This window comes from Oncorhynchus clarkii, chromosome 10, assembly GCF_045791955.1.
Source record: "Oncorhynchus clarkii lewisi isolate Uvic-CL-2024 chromosome 10, UVic_Ocla_1.0, whole genome shotgun sequence".
NCBI lineage: Eukaryota > Metazoa > Chordata > Actinopteri > Salmoniformes > Salmonidae > Oncorhynchus > Oncorhynchus clarkii.
Window position 1 is genome coordinate 20,416,216 of NC_092156.1, and position 22,785 is coordinate 20,439,000.

At 42.8% G+C, this 22,785-nt stretch overlaps 1 protein-coding gene across 6 annotated transcripts in view; it reads left to right on the plus strand.

Annotated features, from left to right (window-relative positions):
* The window catches only part of LOC139418108 (MAP/microtubule affinity-regulating kinase 4a), a 52,715-nt gene extending 31,317 nt beyond the window's left edge, over positions 1 to 21,398 (plus strand). For 2 of the 6 annotated variants that reach the window (XM_071167302.1, XM_071167307.1), the window contains 5 exons: positions 4,581 to 4,807; positions 6,679 to 6,782; positions 13,512 to 13,790; positions 14,419 to 14,501; positions 18,614 to 19,251. In XM_071167302.1, coding sequence (XP_071023403.1) covers positions 4,581 to 4,807; positions 6,679 to 6,782; positions 13,512 to 13,790; positions 14,419 to 14,501; positions 18,614 to 19,116 — 1,196 coding nt within the window. In that variant the 3' untranslated portion in view covers positions 19,117 to 19,251. Of the gene's footprint in view, positions 1 to 4,580; positions 4,808 to 6,678; positions 6,783 to 13,511; positions 13,791 to 14,418; positions 14,502 to 18,613 lie in introns of all 6 variants that reach the window. The other 4 variants (XM_071167305.1, XM_071167306.1, XM_071167303.1 and 1 more) reach the window with 4 other exon arrangements.
* The last annotated feature ends 1,387 nt before the right edge of the window (positions 21,399 to 22,785 follow it).

The following is a 22,785-nucleotide window of genomic DNA, read 5'->3' on the forward strand; positions in this document are numbered from 1 at the left end:
AGAGACAGAGATATTGGGGACGTAGGTCATGGTGCCTGGTAAGGAGCCGATGGCGTGGAGACTCTCACACGTTTGACGAAATGACCTTATCCTTCAGTCTAATACGGCTATTCACTTCATCAAACTGGACCATGTTAGCCCCTATATGGTCCAAGCACACCAAGACAGTCGTGAAGAGGGCAAATCTCAAAAGATTTGGCATGGATCCTTAGATCCTCAAAAAGTTCTACAGCTGCACCATCGAGAGCATCCTAACTGGTTGCATCACTATCTGGTATGGCAACTAATCGACCTCCGACCGCAAGGCCCTACAGAGGGTAGTGCGTACGGCCCATTACATCACTGGGGCCAAGCTTCCTGCCATCCAGGACCTCTATACCAGGCAGTGTCAGAGGAAGGCCCTAAAAATTGTCAAAGACTCCAGCCACCCTAGTCATAGACTGTTCTCTCTGCTACCGCACGGGAAGCGGTATCGGAGCACCAAGTCTAGATCCAAAATAATTCTTAACTTCTACCCCCAAGCCATAAGACTCCTGAACTGATATTTTTTTATTTAACTAGGCAAGTCAGTTAAGAACAAATTCTTATTTTCAATAACTGCCTTGTTCAGGGGCAGAATGACTTGTCAGCTCGGGGATTTGATCTTGCAACCTTTCTGTTAGTAGGCCAACACTCGGCTACCTGCCACCCTAATCAAAAGGCTACCCAGACTATTTGCATTGTCCCCCCACCCCCTCTGTTACGCTGCTGCAACTCTCTGTTTATTATCTATGCGTAGTCATAGTATCTACATGTACATACAGTTGAAGTCAGAAATTTACATACACTTAGGTTGGAGTCATTAAAACTCATTTTACAACCACTCCACAAATTTCTTGTTAACAAACTATAGTTTTTGCAAGTTGATTAGGACATCTACTTCGTGCATGACACAAGTCATTTTTCCAACAATTGTTTACAGACAGATTATTTCACTTATAATTCACTGTATCACAATTCCAGTGGGTCAGAGGTTTACAGTGCCTTGCGAAAGTATCCGGCCCCCTTGAACTTTGCGACCTTTTGCCACATTTTAGGCTTCAAACATAAAGATATAAAACTCTATTTTTTTGTGAAGAATCAACAACAAGTGGGACACAATCATGAAGTGGAACAACATTTATTGGATATTTCAAACTTTTTTAACAAATCAAAAACTGAAACATTGGGCGTGCAAAATTATTCAGCCCCTTTACTTTCAGTGCAGCAAAATCTCTCCAGAAGTTCAGTGAGGATCTCTGAATGATCCAATGTTGACCTAAATGACTAATGATGATAAATACAATCCACCTGTGTGTAATCAAGTCTCTGTATAAATGCACCTGCACTGTGATAGTCTCAGAGGTCCGTCAAAAGCGCAGAGAGCATCATGAAGAACAAGGAACACACCAGGCAGGTCCGAGATACTGTTGTGAAGAAGTTTAAAGCCGGATTTGGATACAAAAAGATTTCCCAAGCTTTAAACATCCCAAGGAGCACTGTGCAAGCGATAATATTGAAATGGAAGGAGTATCAGACCACTGCAAATCTACCAAGACCTGGCCGTCCCTCTAAACTTTCAGCTCATACAAGGAGAAGACTGATCAGAGATGCAGCCAAGAGGCCCATGATCACTCTGGATGAACTGCAGAGATCTACAGCTGAGGTGGGAGACTCTGTCCATAGGACAACAATCAGTCGTATATTGCACAAATCTGGCCTTTATGGAAGAGTGGCAAGAAGAAAGCCATTTCTTAAAGATATCCATAAAAAGTGTTGTTTAAAGTTTGCCACAAGCCACCTGGGAGACACACCAAACATGTGGAAGAAGGTGCTCTGGTCAGATGAAACCAAAATTGAACTTTTTGGCAACAATGCAAAACGTTATGTTTGGCGTAAAAGCAACACAGCTGAACACACCATCCCCACTGTCAAACATGGTGGTGGCAGCATCATGGTTTGGGCCTGCTTTTCTTCAGCAGGGACAGGGAAGATGGTTAAAATTGATGGGAAGATGGATGGAGCCAAATACAGGACCATTCTGGAAGAAAACCTGATGGAGTCTGCAAAAGACCTTAGACTGGGACGGAGATTTGTCTTCCAACAAGACAATGATCCAAAACATAAAGCAAAATCTACAATGGAATGGTTCAAAAATAAACATATCCAGGTGTTAGAATGGCCAAGTCAAAGTCCAGACCTGAATCCAATCGAGAATCTGTGGAAAGAACTGAAAACTGCTGTTCACAAATGCTCTCCATCCAACCTCACTGAGCTCGAGCTGTTTTGCAAGGAGGAATGGGAAAAAAATTCAGTCTCTCAATGTGCAAAACTGATAGAGACATACCCCAAGCGACTTACAGCTGTAATCGCAGCAAAAGGTGGCGCTACAAAGTATTAACTTAAGGGGGCTGAATAATTTTGCACGCCCAATTTTTCAGCTTTTGATTTGTTAAAAAAGTTTGAAATATCCGATAAATGTCGTTCCACTTCATGATTGTGTCCCACTTGTTGTTGATTCTTCACAAAAAAATACAGTTTTATATCTTTATGTTTGAAGCCTGAAATGTGGCAAAAGGTCGAAAGTTCAAGGGGGCCGAATACTTTCGCAAGGCACTGTACATACACTAAGTTGACAGTGCCTTTAAACAGCTTGGAAAATTACAGAAATCAAGGTCAAGCTTCTGATAGGCTAATTGACATCATTTGAGTCAATTGGAGGTGTACCTGTGGATGTATTTCAAGGCTTACCTTCAAACTCAGTGCCTCTTTGCTTGACATCATGGGAAAATCAAAAGAACTCAGCCAAGACCTCAAAAAAAAATTGTAGACCTCCACAAGTCTGGTTCATCCTTGGGAGCCATTTCCAAATGCCTGACGGTACCACGTTCATCTGTACAAACAATAGCACACAAGTATAAACACCATGGGCCCACGCAGCCGTCATACCGCTCAGGAAGGAGTTCTGTCTTCTAGAGATGAACAGATTTTGTGTGCGAAAAGTGCAAATCAATCCCAGAACAACAGCAAAGGACCTTGTGAAGATGCTGGAGGAAACAGGTACAAAAATATCTATATCCACAGTAAAACGAGTCCTATATCGACATGAACTGAAAGGCTGCTCAGCAAGGAAGAAGCCACTGCTCCAAAACTGCCATAAAAAAGCCAGACTACGGTTTACAACTGCACATGGGGACAAAGATCGTACTTTTTGGAGAAATGTACTCTGGTCTGATGAAACAAAAATAAAACTGTTTGGCCATAATGTCCATCGTTATGTTTGGAGGAAAAAGGCGAGGCTTGCAAGCCGAAGAACACCATCCCAACCGTGAATCACGGGGGTGGCAGCATCATGTTGTGGTGGTGCTTTGCTGCAGGAGGGACTGGTGCACTTCACAAAATAGATGGCATCATGAGGAGGTGAAACTATTTGGATATATTGAAGCAACATAAGACATCACTCAGGAAGTTAAAGCTTGGTCGCAAATGGATCTTCCAAATGGACCCAAGCATACTTCCAAAGTTGTGGCAAAATGGCTTAAGGACAACAAAGTCAAGGTATTGGAGTGGCCATCACAAAGCCCTGACCTCAATCCTATAGAAAATGTGTGGGCAGAACTGAAAAAGCGTGTGCGAGCAAGGAGGCCTACAGACATGACTCAGTTACACCAGCTCTGTCCGGAGGAATGGGCCAAAATTCACCCAACTTATTGTGGGAAGCTTGTGGAAGGCTACCCAAAACGTTTGACCCAAGTAAAACAATTTAAAAGCAACGCTACCAAATACTAATTGAGTGTATGTAAACTTCTGACCCACTGCGAATGTGATGAAAGAAATAAAAGCTGAAATAAATCATTCTCTCTACTATTATTCTGACATTTCACATTCTTAAAATAAAGTGGTGATCCTAATTGACCTAATACAGGGAATTTTTACTAGGATTAAATGTCAGGAATTGTGAAAAACTGAGTTTAAATGTATTTGGCTAAGGTGTATGTAAACTTCCGACTTCAACTATATTACCTCAATTACCTCGACTAACCTGTGCCCCCGCACATTGACTCTTTACTGGTACCCCCTGTATATAGCCTCGCTACTGTTATTTTACTGCTACTCTTTAATTATTTTTTATTTTTGGCTTATCTATTTTTGACTTAATACTTATTTTTCTTAAAATTGCATTGTTGGTTAGGGGCTTGTAAGTAAGAAAGTAAGCAAGCATTTTACTGTTATACCTTATATTCAGAGCATATAAGGTATAACAAACAATCATGCATATAAGGTATAACAAACAATCATGTCCCGCATTTCAAATTTAATTTGATTTGGAGAAAAAAAATGTCTGACTTACATATGGGACAAAAAAAATGTGGTGTTTGAATTTCTAAAATGCGGGACATGATTGTTTGGTTACGGGACAAAATGTGGGACTGCCCTGCACAATCCGGGACATGTGGTCATCCTACCCATATCCTCAGCTCCTCTCCTGTCCACTGACTAAGTGTCTGTGAGTGTGTGTATCTATCTGTCTGCCAGTGTTAACATGTGTGTTCCCCCCTCAGGCGGGCCCTCCATGCCGGTCATGCACCCCAAGAGAAGCCCCACCAGCACAGGTGATCGGGAGCTGCGGGAAGGGCGCATGCCCCCGCGTAAGGCCAGCTGCAGCGTGATGGGCAGTCGCTCGCTGCCACCCTCCAGTCCCATGGTCAGCAGTGCCAATAACCCCAACAAGTCAGAGATCCCCGACCGCCGAAAGGAGATGACTGCCACCACGGTGAGAAACAGTGAGGTAGGATGGGTGGGTTGGTTGGTGGGGGGGTTATAGCGCTGCATTTGAAATGGCACCTTATTCCATAAGTAGTGCATTACTATACAGATTACAATACCATTTCGGACGCGCCCTGGGAAAGATATGCGTTTTAAATGACTTCCTATTCCCTAAGTAGTGCACTACTACACAGGAAATAGGGTACCATTTTGGAACACAACTCGTCTACAGAAGGCCAGTTTTATTGCTTCTTTAATCAGGACAACAGTTTTCAGCTGTGCTAACATAATTGCAAAAGGGTTTTCTAATGATCAACTAGCCTTTTAAAATGTTAAACTTGGATTAGCTAACACAACGTGCCATTGGAACACAGGAGTGATGGTTGCTGTTAATGGGCCGCTGTACGCCTATGTAGATATTCAATAAACAATCTGCCGTTTCCAGCTACAATAGTCATTTACAACATTAACAATGTCTACACTGTATTTCTGATCAATTTGATGTTATTTTAATGGACAGAAAATGTGCTTTTCTTTCAAAAACAAGGACATTTCTAAGTGACCCCAAACGTTTGAACGGTAGTGTATATCAATAGCAATTAAACCCGCATAAGCAAGCAATGGCATTAAGAATCTTTGAAGAACACTGAGTGGGGTCCATTTGTTGTTGCTGGCTCTGGTTGAGATTTCACTTTGCAAAAATATGCAAACCGCAATAAACTCTGCTTCCACTGGTTACATTTTGGATAAATCCAACAGGTCGTCAGTTGCTTGTGGCTAGAGTAACGGAGGTGCAGGTGCTTGTTGTGATGTTAATCTCGTGCTGTTGGTGCTAGGCTCTGGCTCGTCTCGATCTTGTTGGTCAGTAGGCAGCGTAAGGGATGGGCGAATATTCCATTTGATGCTAGGCTCCTCAACCTCCGTGGTCGGGCCAGCAGGCTGTTCAGTGAGCTAGGGATCGCTCTCGACATGGTGGTCCTCAGTGTTTTGCTCTTGGCAGTGCCCAGCCATTAGCCAGCTATAATTATCCAGCTTGTCGCTACCAAAACTTAACAAAACTAGAAAATACTAGCTAGACTAGTATTAGCTGTAGCTGTCTGCAAAAGTGAACTTTTTTTCCCTCTGTGTGTGAAAAAAACGGTCAATTTGACCCCGCCCTGGTTGGGATGCAATGACATTCCTAAACAAGGTAATGAAGGCGTACCTTATGAAATTGCATGGCTAGGTGCCCAATCAGAATGCATTGGATTTGAACTACTACATGTTACATTATTACATCCCCCCTCCTCAGATCTTGAGCACTGACCCGGCATATAGCCTCTGGCAAGCCCGGCAGCGCTACACTGGCAAAACCAACCAATTTGTTATGTTTATGGGGTAACAAAATTGCATGGGCACAAATAATTTTTCCGCCTTTGCCACCCCGTAGAGCTGGCCCATGTAGTAGCCTACTCCGCATCGGATGCGCTTAGAAATATTGTATTGCATGCAGTTATTGTATTGCATGCATTTACTCAAATGCTTGCAGTTAAACAACCAATAATACTGCGGGACTCTGATTGTTCAAGTTTGTTTATTCGTCATATACACATGATGTACATGGAGTACACAGTGCAATGAAATGCTCTCTTGCAGGCTCATCTCTCAACAGTACAACAACAATAGAGAAAGTCAATGGGTAAAGAAGGGTAATAAAAATACAAAATGTATATATAAAATAAAACTCAATGAGATAAAATAGAATAATAATTTTAGCAAGAATGTCCCTGTCCCAGGTTGTAGTCCCCACATGTTTCAAGACAACCACCATCATACTCTTCTTTGGTAGTATGATGTGACATCTGGTATCTATGGTAACGTCTGATATGATCATTTGCCCTCTTACTTTCCCAGAACAACATCCCGGGAAGTGCCATGACCCGGCGGAACACATATGTCTGCACGGACCGCTCCAGCACCGACAGACACTCCCTGCTGCAGAATGGCAAGGAGAACAGGTGAAGGACATGAAGGGACAAGGGAAGGAGAGCGAGAGAGAGAGAGAGAGAGACTCCCAAATATATCCCCACTTGTCCCCTGATGATGATTAAGATTAAGAGATTAAGATTAAGATCAATTTATTGGTGAATTGAACACTAGGCCCAACCCGAAATTTGACTTCTGCTTTGAAAGGAGAAGTTTTAGTTTTTACAAGCAAATATATATTTTGTATGTAAAGTACCAGTCAAAGGTTTGGACACACCTACTCATTCAAATCTAAATAGATTTTAGATTCTTCAAGTATCCACCCTTTGCCTTGCATTTCTATTTGTATTTATTATGGATCCCCATTAGATGCTGCCAAAGCAGCAGCTACTCTTCTTGGGGTCCAGCAAAATTAAGGCAGTTTATACAATTTTAAAACATTACAATACATTCACAGATTTCACAACACATTGTGTACCCTCAGGCCCCTACTCCACCACTACCACATACAGTCGGGAGAACAAGTATTTGATACACTGCCGATTTTGCAGGTTTTCCCTCTTACAAAGCATGTAGAGGTCTGTAATTTTTATCATAGGTACACTTCAACTGTGAGAGACGGAATCTAAAACATTTTTTTAATTTTTTTTGATTTTTAAGTAATTCATTTGCATTTTATTGCATGACATAAGTTACTGCCACTGTCTTAGACGTCTCACAGTACTGACATTGCAATTTATTGCCCTAGAAACATCTGCAGTCCTCATGCCTCCTTGCAGCATGCCTAAGGCACGTTCACGCAGATGAGCAGGGTCCCTGGGCATCTTTCTTTTGGTGTTTTTCAGAGTCAGTAGAAAGGCCTCTTTAGTGTCCTAAGACCTTAATTGCCTACCGTCTGTAAGCTGTTTTTGACCTCTTATACACTATATTAGGCCCAGCCTTTGGAACTTTGGTTTTCCTAGATATGGCTATTACGTTGTGATCACTACATCTTATGGATTTGGATACTGCTTTAAAGCAAATATCTGCAGCATTAGTAAAGATGTGATCAATACATGTTGATGATTTAATTCCTGTGTTGTTTTTAACTACCCTGGTAGGTTGACTGACAACCTGATCCAGGTTGCAGGCACTGGTTACAGTTTGAAGTTTTTTCCTGAGTGGGCAGCTTGATGATAGCCAGTCAATGTTTAAATCACCCAGAAAATGTACTTCTCTGTTGATTTCACATACATTATCAAGCATTTCACACATATTATCCAGATACTGACTGTTAGCACTTGGTGGTCTATAACAGCTTCCCACAAGAATGGGCTTTAGGTGAGGCAGATGAACCTGTAGCCATATTACTTCAACAGTATTTAACATTAGATTTTTATCTAAGCTTTACAGGAATGTGGTTCTGAATATAGACCGCAACACCGCCACCGTTGGCATTTCTGTCTTTTCGAGTATCTTCTGTTTCCAGAAGGTGTCAAAGTTATCAATAAAAGTGACTCCAGCAGAGCTACAGTAGTATTGTAGCCATATGTGTAATGACAGCAGTCTGCTAAATCTTTCACACCCGCGGCTCAACAATGGTACTGGACCTGAAGTTATTGTCTGTTTTTTGGAGTCTTTTAATGCTAAAATCAGTTCTTTAAAATCCATTTTCAAATGTTCCGAGCTAGCCCTCCTGATGTCGTTTGACCCCAAATGGACTATGACAGTGTCAGCTCCTAGCATCTGTGATAGAACAGTCGGAAGCAGCCTTGATATGTCCTGTACTCTTGCTCCTGGAGAGCACAGGGTTTTTGCCTTCAGGACCGAGATGTTTCTCACCATAGAGCTGCCTTTGATGACAGCTGGTGATGGTGAATGGGCCGGTCTCTCAGGCAGCCTCACAGTCTGGTGAGGCTGGGAGCTTCGAGGATCTGAACCAGAGGTAGAAGTCACCGGAGAGGGATACAGAGCCGAGAATGAAGATGCAGGTACCTCCGGATCCGATCTTGATTGGGAAGCCACCACAGACGAAGGCACCAGAACCTCTGGTTCCAGGGCGGTAAAGCTGTTTCTGGTCTGTGTCAGTTCCCGGCTCAACATCTCCATGAAGACCCCCGTTGCCACTTCCACGGCGAGTGACGTACCTCCATGGCTGGTTGGTTGGGTCGAGATCAGCTCTGTTCTCCAGGGAAGGGGGAGACCCCTTCGGTGATGGAACCCTGCCTACACCGGCCAGTCGGCTGTGGGGAACCGACACGGCAGTTCATCTTCCACCTGTCCAGAGCGGCAACCGGCTACTGGGGTGGAAGAAAAATAAATAGTAGGTGGGCATGGGTTCCCCATTAGCTTATGTAGGTTTTCTTCTTGCTTGCTAAGAGTAGTTACTTTGCTCCTGTAGTCCTCTGCAAGCAAGCAGTTGCTACATTGAAAGTCAACGTGGTCCACATTGTCCCGGAACAAAGCAGTGTAAACTCAGCTCCTGCAACCTTGGAAACGTTCAATAGCGGCCTCCATTTGAGCCGCCGAGCCAGCTAGGCTAGCTGGGCTTTCGCGTCTCTCCCCCTGTACGGAATCTGGCAGGATCCCGGGACAGATAGCAGCGCTCACAGCAATTTAGCCCAACAGAACCGCAGAATTCAAAATACAATTAAACTATATAAAAACACTGTCGGCTTTTAAATCGAGGTCTTTAGTTCAGGTTTCAGTTTCGGCGTTCGACAGCGTTCAGCAACAACAAATGTGCTTTAATGACTGCTTTGCACACTCTTGGCATTTTCTCAACTAGCTTCACCTGGAATGCTTTTCCAACAGTTTTGAATGAGTTCCCACATATGCTGAGCACTTGTTGGCTGCTTTTCCTTCACTCTGCTGTCCAACTCATCCCAAACAATTTAAAGTTGTTTGAGGTCAGGTGATTGTGGAGGCCAGGTCATCTGATGCAGCACTCCATCACTCTCCTTGGTCAAATAGCCCTTACACAGCCTGGAGGTGTGTTGGGTCATTGTCCTGTTTGGTATTTGGTATTTTAATAGGATCCCCATTAGCTGTTGCAAAATCAGCAGCTTCTCTTCTTGGGGTCCACACAAAACATGAAACATAATAAAGAATGACATAATACAGATCATCAACAGACAAGAACAGCTCAAAGACAGAACTACATAAATGTTTTAAAAAGGCACACGTAGCCTTCATATCAATGCATACACACAAACTATCTAGGTCAAATAGGGGAGAGGCGTTGCGCCGCGAGGTGTTGCTTTCTGTTTTTTGAAACCAGGTTTGCTGTTTATTTGAGCAATATTAAATGGAAGGAAGTTCCATGCAACTAGGACTCTATATAATACTATATGCTTTCTTGAATTTGTTCTGGATTTGGGGACTGTGAAAAGAACCCTGGTGGCATATCTGGTGGGATAAGTGTGAGTGTCAGAGCTGTGTGTATGTTGACTATGCAAACAATTTGGGATTTTCAACACATTAAGGTTTCTTATAAAAAGAAGAAGTGATGCAGTCAATCTCTCCTCAACTCTTAGCCAAGATAGATTGGCATGTATAGTATTAATATCAGCCCTCTGATTATAATTAAGAGCAAAACGTGCCGCTCTATTTTGGGCCAGCTGTAACTTAACGAGGTCTTTCCTTACCACACTGGACCACACGACTGAACAATAATCAAGATTAGACAAAACTAGAGCCTGCAGAACTTGCTTTTTGGAGTGTGGTGTCAAAAAAGCAGAGCATCTCTTTATTACGGACAGACCCCTCCCCATCTTTACAACCATTGAATCTATATGTTTTGACCATGACAGTTTACAATCTAAAGTCTCCTCAACTTGTTCAACAGCCACACCATTCATTACCAGATTCAGCTGAGGTCTAGAACTTAAGGAATGATTTGTACCGAAAAGAAATGATAGTCCCACCAAGCACAAACCATATGGGAATGCTGTGATAGCCATGCTGGTTAAGTGTACCTTGAATTCTAAATAAATCACAGACAGTGTCACCAGCAAAGCACCATCACACCACCTCCTCCATGCTTCACGGTGGGAACTACACATGCGCCGATCATCTGTTCACCTACTCTGCGTCTCATAAAGACACAGTGGTTGGATCCAAAAATCTCAGTTTTGGACTAATCAGACCAAAGGACATATTTCCACCAGTCAAATGTCCATTGCTCGTGTTTCTTGGCCCAAGCAAGTCTCTTCTTCTTGTTTGTGTCCTTTAGAAGTGGTCTCTTTGCAGCAAATTGACCATGAAGGCCTGATTCACGCAGTCTCTTCTGAACAGTTGATGTTGAGATGTGTCTATTACTTGAACTCTGTGAAGCTTCTATTTGGGCTGCAATTTCTGAGGCTGGTAACTCTAATGAACGTATCCTCTGCAGCAGAGGTAACTCTGGGTCTTCCTTTCCTGTGGCTGTTCTCATAAGAGACAGTTTCATCATAATGCTTGATGGTTTTTACGACTGCATTTGAAGTAACTTTCTTGAAATTTTCCGCATTGACTGACCTTCATGACTTAAAGTAATGATGGACTGTCGTTTCTCTTAGCTTATTTTAGCTGTTCTTGCCAAAATATGGACTTGGTCTTTTACCAAATAGGGCAATCTTCTGTATACCACCCCTACCTTGTCACAACACATCTGACTGGCTCAAACGCATTAAGAAGGAAATCAATTTCACAAATATACTTTTAGCAAGGCACATCTTTTAATTGCAATGCTTTCCAGGTGACTACCTCATGAAGCTGGTTGAGAGAATGCCAAGAGTCTGCAAAGCTGTCAAGGCTTTTGAAGAATCTCAAAATTAAAATATATTTGTTTTAACACTTTTTTTGTTACTACATGATTCCATATGTGTTATTTCATAGTTTAGATGTCTTCACTATTATTCTACAATGTAGAAAATAGTAAAATATAAAGATAGACCCTTGAATGAGTAAGTGTGTCCAAACTTTTGACTGGTACCGTAAATTGTATGTTATAGAAGTGTCCAGACACCTTTTGTGATTTCACTTGTTTTTTTAGACATTTTCCCCAAACAGCAAATCACTTCCTCATCCTAGTGTGTGGGCGCTTCCTCATTCTCATTGTGTAGTATGGGAGCCCCGAAAAAACATTAACAAAGGCTCCAAAAACACCCCAATACTTATTTTTAGAAACTTCTAAGCTCTCAGAATAGGGAAGCAGGTATTTTTTGTTGTACACATGAAATTGTGTAGTTCTTAATTTTATCCGCAACATTATATTCCATTTTGTTGCGACTCGAGCAAAACCTTTACATCCATTCTACAGGTAACTGCTAAAATAAAGGAAACACTTGAGTAAATGTGGTATGCAATGTCTTCACAAATGTGGGACCAGCACCGTTCTAACTACCAGCGCTGTTGCTAACTAGCATAGCTGGTACCATTTGTTGCAAAGAGTAATGGGATATTAGAATCACGTTGTCTTAACCTTTGTCTTCTTCAACCTCCCTTCCACACAGGAAATTCCAGACACTTGTAGAATCTATGCCAAGGCACATTATTAAGACACTTTATGTTGGGGTTTCCTTTATTTTGGAGTTTACCTTTAGCAGCGGGCTACATGGAGAATAGAACAGCTGGATAGCGGAAATGGCTTGAGTCGCACAAAAGGGAATATGTTGCGGATAAGTTCGGAATGACACAATTTCATGAGTACAACATCTAAAGAACTGCATTGCTATACTGAGAGCTTTTCTGTATCTAAAAATAACTATTTGGGTGTTTTTGGATCCTTTGTTCATGTTTTTTAAGGGCCCCATACTACACAAGGAGGATGACTGTCACGATTGTCGTAATAACATTCGGACCAAAGTGCAGAAATGGGTTCCACATGTTTATTGAATGAAACTCACAAAAACAATAAAGAACGAACGAACACAACGTGAAGTAAATGAAGTGCTCACAGGCAACTACACATAAACAAGATCCCATAAAACACAGTGGGAAATGGCTGCCTAAATATGATCCCCAATCAGAGACAACGAAAAATAGCTGCCTCTGATTGGGAACCATACCTGGCCAACATAGAAATAAACAACCTAGATTACCCACCCTAGTCACACCCCGACCTAACCAAAATAGAGAATAACAAGGCTCTCTATGGTCAGGACGTGACAATGAAGAGTCCACTGGGCACACATGGGTTAAATTTCAAAGAAATTATGTTGAACCAACATAGAATAGAGGTTGAGTCTACATCTGTGCCCAGTGGGAGATTTTCTGTTTGGGGTAAGTTTCTCAAAAACAAGTGAAATCACAGAATAGGTGTCTGGACCCATCTATAACATTTCATTTACATAAAAAATTGAGATTTGATTGTTAAAAGCAAAACTTCTCCTTTAACCCAACTCATACGAAAGACACACACACATACAGGCTTTTGGAGATGTGCAGGGGGCTGCCAGACTGAGTGCCCGGGGAGCTGTTGTTGTGGGGGGTTGAGTGCCTTGCTGAAGGGGACAACGGCAGGCAATGGCATCTAGGATTTGATACCAGCAATTCTCCGGTTGGTTGCCAGATCACTTCCCATTTCCTGCCAGGTCACTTCCTACAGATTTTTCCTGTTGGACCTGGGATTTGAACTGGCAACCCTCTGGCTGCTGGATCACCTCTCTAACTGCTAGGCTACCTGGCACCCCATTTCTAGTGTTGTTTTTTGTCAACCATGTTATTGTGAAGCCGAAAACAAGTTTCCACTTAGTGTGGACAGTAACATTTGTCTAATTCTAATTGTCTCTCTGCTCCAGCTCCCTGTCCCACCGCCTGCCCCCCACATCCCCCTCCACCCTGAGCATCTCTGGGGCCGGGGCCTCCTCCTCCTCTAGCGAGCGCTGCCGTCTGACACGGGGCTCCACCATTCGAAGCACCTTCCACGGGGGCCAGCTGAGAGACCGGGGCCCGCCCGTCTACTCGGCCCCGCCCACCTCCCCCACTCTGTCCCACCATGATGCAAGTCCCCTGCCGCACGCCCGCAGCCGTGCCACCTCCAACCTCTTCACCAAGCTCACCTCCAAACTCACACGCAGGTAAGCGGTCACCTCTGTAACGGTCACCTCTATAACGGTCACCTCTGTGACAGTCACCTCCGTAACAGTCACCTCCGTAACAGTCACCTCCATAACACTCACCTCCAAATGCAGGGGACAATCACCTTAGTGAATTGTAGTAGTCTCCTCCGTAACACCTGCCCCCATACTCATGCGCAGGTAATCGTTTACCTCCGCAACACTCACCTCAGTAACGTTTGCCTCCAAATGCAGGGGACAATCACCTTAGTGAATAATAGTAGTCACCTCCGTAACACCTGCCTCCAAACTCACAAGCAGGTAGTTGTGGACCAGGGTTGTGTTTATAAGGGGAAACGGGGGAGGTAGGCACACTAACTGAATTTGTTACACAAAGTTACAGACCACAGCCCTGGGCCCTGACATTGGAAACGGAGCTTACCCAGCTATCCCTGGAATCAGCTATAATATACAGTATAATCACATATATGTAATGTAATGAAACATATGCTTCCTCCATGCCAATCAGCTACAGCTGCGCTGTTATCCACCATTCCTTTGGCCATGATTCAATTATTTTCTCTTTCTCCCCTTCCTCTCCTATTTCTTTTTCTATCTCTCTCTGTTGCTCTTCCTCTCCTTATATCAGGGTCAATCTAGAACCCTCTAAGCGCCAGGGCTCAAACAAATCAGTCTCGGGTTGTACCCTTCCCCAGGGATCAAAAACAGTTAGTAAGTTCCCATGTCTCTAGATTCTCTCTGTCGGCCTGCTTGCCTGCCTGCCTGCCTTCTGGACATACTAACGGTGTGTGTGTGTGTGTGTGTGTGTGTGACTGCATTCCTGTTTACTTACAGTACCAGTCAAAAGTTTGGACACACCTACTCAAAACTATGTAATAACACATATTGAATCATGTTGTAACCAAAAAAGTCCAAATATAAACAAATCAAAATATGTTAGATTCCTCAAAGTAGCCACCCTTTGCCTTGATGACAGCTTTGCACACTCTTGGCATTCTGTCAACCAGGTTCATGAGGAAAGCTTTTCCAACAGTCTTGAAGGAGTTCCCACATATGCTTAGCACTTGTTGGCTGCGTTCCCTTCAATCTGCGGTCGAACCCATTCCAAACCATCTCAATTGGGTTGAGGTCGGGTGATTGTGTAGGCCAGGTCATCTGATGCAGCACTCCATCACTCTGCTTCTTGGTCAAATATCCCTTACACAGCCTGGAGGTGTGTTGGGTCATTGTCCTGTTGAAAAACAAATGTTAGTCCCATTAAGCGCAAAACAGATGGGATGGCGTATCGCTGCAGTATGCTGTGGTAGCCATGCTGGTTAAGTGTGCCTTGAATTCAAAATAAATCACAGACAGTGTTACCAGCAAAGCACCCCACACCATCACACCTCCTCCTCAAAGCTTCACAGTGGGAACCACACATAGGGAGATATTCTGTTCACCTACTCTGCGTCTCACAAAGACACGGTGGTTGGAACCAAAAATCAGAACAAAGGACAGATTTCCACCGGCCTAATGTCCATTGCTCGTGTTTCTTGGCCCAAGCAAGTCTCTTCTTCTTATGGTGTCCTTTAGTAATAGTTTCTTTGCAGCAATTCGACCATGATGGCCTGATTCACACAGTCTCCTCTGAACAGTTGATGTTGAGATGTGTCTGTTACTTGAACTCTGTGGAGCATTCATTTGGGCTGCAATCTGAGGTGCAGTTAACTCTAATGAACTTATCCTCTGCAGCAGAGGTAACTCTGGGTCATCTTTTCCTGTGGTAATCCTCATGATAGCGCTTTTGCGACTGCACTTGAAGAAACTTTCAAAGTTCTTGAAATTTTCCGAATTGGCTGTAATGATGGACTGTCGTTTGTCTTTGTTTATTTGAGCTGTTCTTGTATTACCAAATAGGGCTATCTTCTGTATACCACCCCTACCTTGTCACAACACCCTTACCTATACCACCCCTACCTTGTTAACTTTTAACAAGGCACACCTGTTAATTGAAATGTATTCCAGGTGATTACCTCATGAAGCTGGTTGAGAGAATGCCAAGAGTGTGCAAAGCTGTCATCAGGCAAAGCGTGGCTACTTTGAAGAATCTCAAATATAAAATATATTTTGATTTGGTTTAGACTTTTTTGGTTACTACATTAATCCATTTGTGTTATTTCTTAGTTTTGATGTCTTCACTATTATTCTACAATGTAGAAAATAGTCAAATGTGTCCAAACTTTTGACTGGTACTGTACCTATCTGTTTACCTTTCTGTTACATACCTTTGTTTCTGTCTGTACATACTTGTCTGTCTGTCTATGTCTTACTGACCTGTCTGTCTGTATGACTTCCTTTCTCTAACTTCCCATGTGCCTAGTACTTACCTGTCTGTATGCCTGTCTGTCGGTCTGTCGGTCTGTCTGTCTGTCTATATGCCTGTCTATATGCCTGTCTACATGCCTGTCTGTATACCTGTCTGTATGCCTATCTGTATGCCTGTCTGTATGCCTGTCTGTATGTCTGTCTGTATGTATGCCTTACCTGTCTGTCTGCATGTCTGTCTGTAGGCCTGTCTGTCTCTACGCCATACCTGTCTGTATGCCTGTCTGTCTTACCTGTCTGTATGTCTGTCTGCCTTACCTGTCTGTCTGTAGGCCTGTCTGTCTGTATGCATGCCTGTTTGTCTGTCTATCTGCATGACAGTGTGTCTACCTACTTGTCTTTATTCTATAGCTCTCTCACACTGCTTTTTTGGTTCATTCCTTTGGCATGCCTGGGGGATTACACTTTACTTGAAACCTGCATCATAAGGGCTACATAACACTGTCATAACAATGACTTAACGTGACACAAACAATGAATTAGCTATGGCAGTTTTGCTAGACAATTGGCTGATAAACAGTAAACATGGTCTTAGTTGTCATAAAGTGACACCTATGATATATGTTATGAAAGTGTTATTTATCCTTTTATTATACGGAAGGGCTTGCGTTAAAATAATGGTTTGTTCCAGGGGCACCATCCTAGTGCATAAGGTCTTCCTGTGACTCCATCTACCTTGTTTTATTTTGAATGACAGTTGATTCCTGGACATGCGGACTGTCTTTGTTGTGTGGTGGAATTGATAGTGACGTACAGTTGGTGTCACAGAATGCACCAACATTTACGCTGCTGTGGATTCTCCCACCTCCCCCTAAAAGACGTGGAGTACAATCATATCAGTACAGATTCACTGTTGCCACCGAACAAACACAATATGAGAAGCATGGGGTTGTTTTTTATATTTTTATATTGATACAGCCTTATTAGTTGACTCTGTTGTGCGAGTCAGGGCCTCTGATACGGGGTAATATTGCAGCAATATCACTCCATACTCTGACCCGTATTCATGGGTTGCACTTACGTCACCCAGTCGTGTCACACCATCTGAACGGCGGCTCACTAATGTTTTACGAATTTCTTTTTATAACTAAACCAAGATACTAAACCTGTCGTTTCCAATGGGAGCAAATTAAGCATAGTGGGCAGAACAAGCAAGGAGGTGGGCAGAGCCAAGCACGAGCTAGCGAGGTCCTATTGGCACGTTCTAGCATATGTTTGCATATTTCCGATATTTCCATATTTATGAACTGCGTGTGTGCAGTAAGTCAATTTGCCATTGCCCTCCTTCTAAACAACAACACATTTTACCACTTTGGCAAAGGTTAGAGTCTACAAGACTTAGTCAACTCTGTTCGTAACAGAATATTGTTTTGTGAAAAGCAAACTGTATTCAGATCAAATGTTTAATCGCTGAGAAAACTAGCGTGTCGGACCAGTTCCATCTGGCTCCATATTCATTCACTGCCGGCCACTGGTGCTTCCTCTCCTCACCATATTTGGTGGGGAGTGGAACTTCAAACCGGATGATTCAGATTTATACATCTGGTGAAACATATGGCTCCTTGTTCTATCTGTGGTTATACTGCATCGAAAGTTAATCTGACGACATCACAATGATGACAAAAGGCTTTCCTACTCATTATTTGTCTCCTTTAGAAATTACATTGAGGGCCTCCCAGGTGGCGCAGTGGTCTAGGGCACTGCACCGCACTGCCACCGCACTGCCACCAGAGACTCTGGGTTCGCGCCCAGGCAGCCGGCCGCGACTGGGAGGTCCGTGGGGCGACGCACAATTGGCCTAGCATCGTCCGGGTTAGGGAGGGATATCTTTGTCTCATCACGCACCAGCGACTCCTGTGGCGGGCCGGGCGCAATGCACGCTAACCAAGGTCGCCAGGTGCACGGTGTTTCCTCCTACACATTGGTGCGGATGGCTTCCGGGTTGGATGTGCACTGTGTTAAGAAGCAGTGGTTGGGTTGTGTCTCGGAGGACGCATGACTTTCGACCTTTGTCTCTCCTGAGCCTGTATGGAGTTGTAGCGATGAGACAAGATAGTAACTACTAATAATTGGATACCATGAAATTGGGGAGAAAAATAGGGTAAAATGTCAAAAGAAAAAAAAGAAAAGAAATGACATCGTATTTCCAAGCCACTAAATCCACAAAATCTTCATCAACAGCGCCAATTGACAATACATTGACTCAGGAGTCAATAGATCTTACATAATAATATTGTGAGGAAACATGCAACCCATGAACACCTGGAGGTTTTTGTTGCTGTTGTTGTTTGCTTGTCCTCACTCTGATTTATGTTAATTTCTTTTTGAATGGCTTCACTGTATTGTGGATGGATGATGACTGTGTACTTGGTGGACATGGAACTGCATCTCCCATAAATCACCTCTCCGATTCCCCCTTTAACTGTGTGTGTGTGTGTGTGTGTCTGTTCTCTACGCAGGGTCACAAATGAACCTGAGGGAATCTGCCGATCTGCGGTCACAAGGTCAGTATATGTCACAAGGTCAGTATATCCGGCAACCCTTCGTCAACCCATCTAGAACTCATGTTTCAGACAGTAAACTTGCACACCTTAACTGGACATTAAAGTTTAGATTCAACAACCCGTCACAAGTTTTTCTACTTACCCACATTTACTACCCCTTTCTCTCTAACAGCTGTTCTCTCCTCCTTTTTCCTCCACTCTTCCACACCTCTGTCCTTTCTCCTACTCTGTCCCTTTCTGGCCTCCAGTCGCCATTTACCTGGGCATCAAAAAGCGCCCGAGCCCCGGGCCGTCGGACGTGGCTGGGATCTGAGGGGACCTGGGGGGCGGCGGGACCCGGCGGAGGTGGTGCTGGCTCTGCGGGAGGCGGCACGGGGTTGCGGCTGCCAGGTCCACCATGCCGGCCCCTTTCTGCTCTCCTGCACCCACGGGGCGGCCGGTGGTCAAGTGGCCTTTGAGGCCGAGGTGTGCCACCTCTCCACAGGGGGCAGCGCCGCCAACAATGAGTCTTCCAACGGGGTGCGCTACACGCGACTCTGGGGGGCACCGCTTGCTTTCCGGGACATCGCCACGCAAATCTCAAAGGACCTCGAACTCTGAATATAATGGGGGTTGAGAAGGATGGAAAGTGAAATAGATAAAGGGACTTGGGGCTGCAGATAAATACATTTCCTCCTGTCTCTTACGTGGCTAAAGACCTACCCCCCTCCACACCAGTCTCAACCTAACCACCCAAACCCCCCACGCCACACAGACTCAAGCATCTCCTCCCCCCAACTTCATCCACTGGATCCGGACCAGAGAGATATCCAGCTTCATATTTTTTATCGTTAACTCTAGCCAGAATGACTATTACTTTTATGATTGGTATCATTGTGGTTTTTAACCATCACCACCTCCGAACCGACACTATCGAAAACATTCTCGAAAACATTTCTTGTGTCTCGCCGTCTTTGATTGTCTTCTGCGTGTCACTGTATGTGTTTTTGGTCATTCTTCTCCCATTTGAACATTAATATGGATAAAGTGATTATCCAAGGACTTGTCGCCAGTGGACAACATGCACAAATAGGGAGACAGTTGCTCTGTCTTTCATTGTGTGCATGGTATGGGCGGGATTGATTTATTGGCAATGACAGAGGAGTTGACAGACACTTTGAACCAGCCAATGGTGACCTTCACATCCATTTTCCGCTTACAATATCATCAACAGAATAAAATAGCAGATGGGGATGTTTTCTCAGACACACCATGAATCTTTCTCAGTAAGTCTTATAGCACATGACAAATATAAACTGGACAGATATAGGTTTCAGTTTTGTAGTATTGTACAACCCACACCGTAATAAGCTGTTTTGTTAATGTATAAGATCAGGTAATATACACTTTGGTACACATCATGCTCCATTAGCGGCAATATGAAAACCTAATCTATGTAGATCAAAACTGTGGTTCATAGTGCTATTTTTCACCTTCATACCTCTTTAGCTACCTGTACATTTCGTTTCCTGCACACACCCTTCCAAAGTAATTCCATTGGCACATTCCTTTTCCTGAGAAACTCTTTTAACCCTCTGATTGGCTGGGATCAATGTCTGTGTTGGAACTGGTCATTACCAATAATCATATCAAGCTGTTTTTAAGCATTTCATCCCATACTTCTCACGATATGATCTATCCCTTTTACCTTTCTTCAGCAAAGTTGAATTCAAGTAATGAAAGAGTTACACAGTTCCTCTGCATAAAATAGCCTAACTCAATGTATTATGGCTGAAAGGGTGGCTGGAAAGGAAGCAAATCCAACCGCGGTTCACTGCAGAACATTGTGCCCTTGAATGCCACATGGCTTTGCCAAAATGAAAAGCTGTCAGACATACTAGTGAACCAAATTTGTAACAGACAATGTTTGAAGTACATGATTATTTAAGTATTTGAAATATTTTATTTCTGTGTATTTGAGTAAGTCGTATATGTATATATGTATATATGAATGTGTATATGTGTATATATGTATATACATATATATATATATATATATATATATATATAGATATATAAATGTCATATTGCTTTCAGTGCAATGCGATGCAATGCAATTTCGTTTGATTTCTATTCTGTGCCATGCCGATTTATCTTCAGCCATCTCACTACATTGAAGGTGAACATCAAATTCTGTTTTTTTCTGAGGCAACTGAAACCACCCAATCCCATTTCCACTGTTACACACACTGGTGCCTCTACTCTGACACCCTTCAGCATTTTGACATTGGTGAACTTCAGATCAAACTGGTTTTGTCTACTGCTGATGACTATCCCACATGACAAAATGCTACAGTTTACTATATAATACTATAGTACTTACTATATAATTATGTAGTTAACTGAAGTATACTGTAGAATACTATACTCCACACTGTAGTATCCCTCGATCATGTGTAGCACTTACTATATAATTTTGTAGTATACTGTAGAATGCTATACTACACACTGTAGTATCCCTCGATCGTGTAGTTCTTACTATATAATCTTGTAGTATATTGTAGAATACAATACTCCACACTGTAGTATCCCTTGATCGTGTGTAGTACTTACTTTAGAATATTGCAGTGTTCTGTATAATGCTATACTCCATACTGTAGTATCCCTCGATCGTGTAGTGCTTACTATAGAATTTTGTAGAATACTTAACTCCACATTGTAGTATCCATTGATCATGTGTAGTACTATAGCATGTTGTAGTATACTGTAGAATACTATAGTAAATACTACAGTAATTTCCTCAAAAATACTACAGTACCGGCAAAAAACACTACAGTGTTCTAACTATAGTAATTCTACAATATTCATGTGCATATACCTCACCCATTCCCATACCCCGTACCCCAATTTGTGCCACCCATGAATGAGAAACCTACATGCCAAGTATAGACCATATATTATGTTCCCTACAGGTTATATAAAAGAGCAGAAGCTCTAAAGTATCCGTTCAGACTCCATTCCTACCTACAGGTTATGGAAAATGAGCTCTTTTAGTGTTTGTCCTGTTGGTTTCCTTCAGGGCGGCAAGTAGCCTAGCAGTTAGAACGCTGGGCCAGTAATCAAAAAGTTGCTGGTTTGAATGCATGAGCTGACAAAGTGAAAAATCTGTGCAATGTGCCCTTGAGCAAGGTACTTAACCCTCATTTTCTAAAGGGGTGCCATACTACTATGGCTGACCCTGTAAAACAACACATTTCACTGCACCTATCCGGTATATGTAACAATAGTAAACTCTATAGTAAACTGTAAATCATGTCTGCAAAAACACTACAGTATATACTACAGCACACTACAGTCATGTCTGCAAAAACACTACAGTATATACTACAGCATACTACAGTCATGTCTGCAAAAACACTACAGTATATACTACAGTACACTACAGTCATGTCTGCAAAACACTACAGTATATACTACAGTACACTACAGTAATGTCTGCAAAAACACTACAGTATATACACTATAGTACACTACAGTCATGTCTGCAAAAACACTACTGTTGAATACTATAGTAAAGTCTGCAAAACGCTACAGTGAATACTATAGTATATAAATATAGTAATACTACAGTATTTTTACCATAGTATATTAATGTATTTTTTCATGTGGGGTCGGCTACTGTGGGTTGTAGGGGAAGTGCATAGACACGCAGAGGAGTCATTTAGAGAGACAGAGAGAGACATAAAGACAATGTGACTGGGATGCTGTGTTTTCCCTGTTGCTCCTCTTACAGTATGCCTACATACAGTAAAAGTACAATGTTGGAAAATAAGAACCTCAAAAAGGCTTCCTCACCCTCCTCCTGATTAGAATGAAGGATGTACTGTGATGTTCATGTAGGCTACAGGGACCAATATGTCTGCCTGGTTATTTACTGTTAACGCTCTCGGTCTCAGTTTTGGCTTTTTGCTCATGGTGACTTAACCAGTCAGACCAACGTGATCATGTAGGGTTTGATCTTCATCACAAGTGTTTTTGCTGTCTGTATGTCAGTTTGTTTTTGAAATCCTCCTCCTGTCGTTTATTTTTTCAAAAACACTCACAACTGTCATCTGCTTCACAGACACGTTGTTGAATCATCTCTTCTG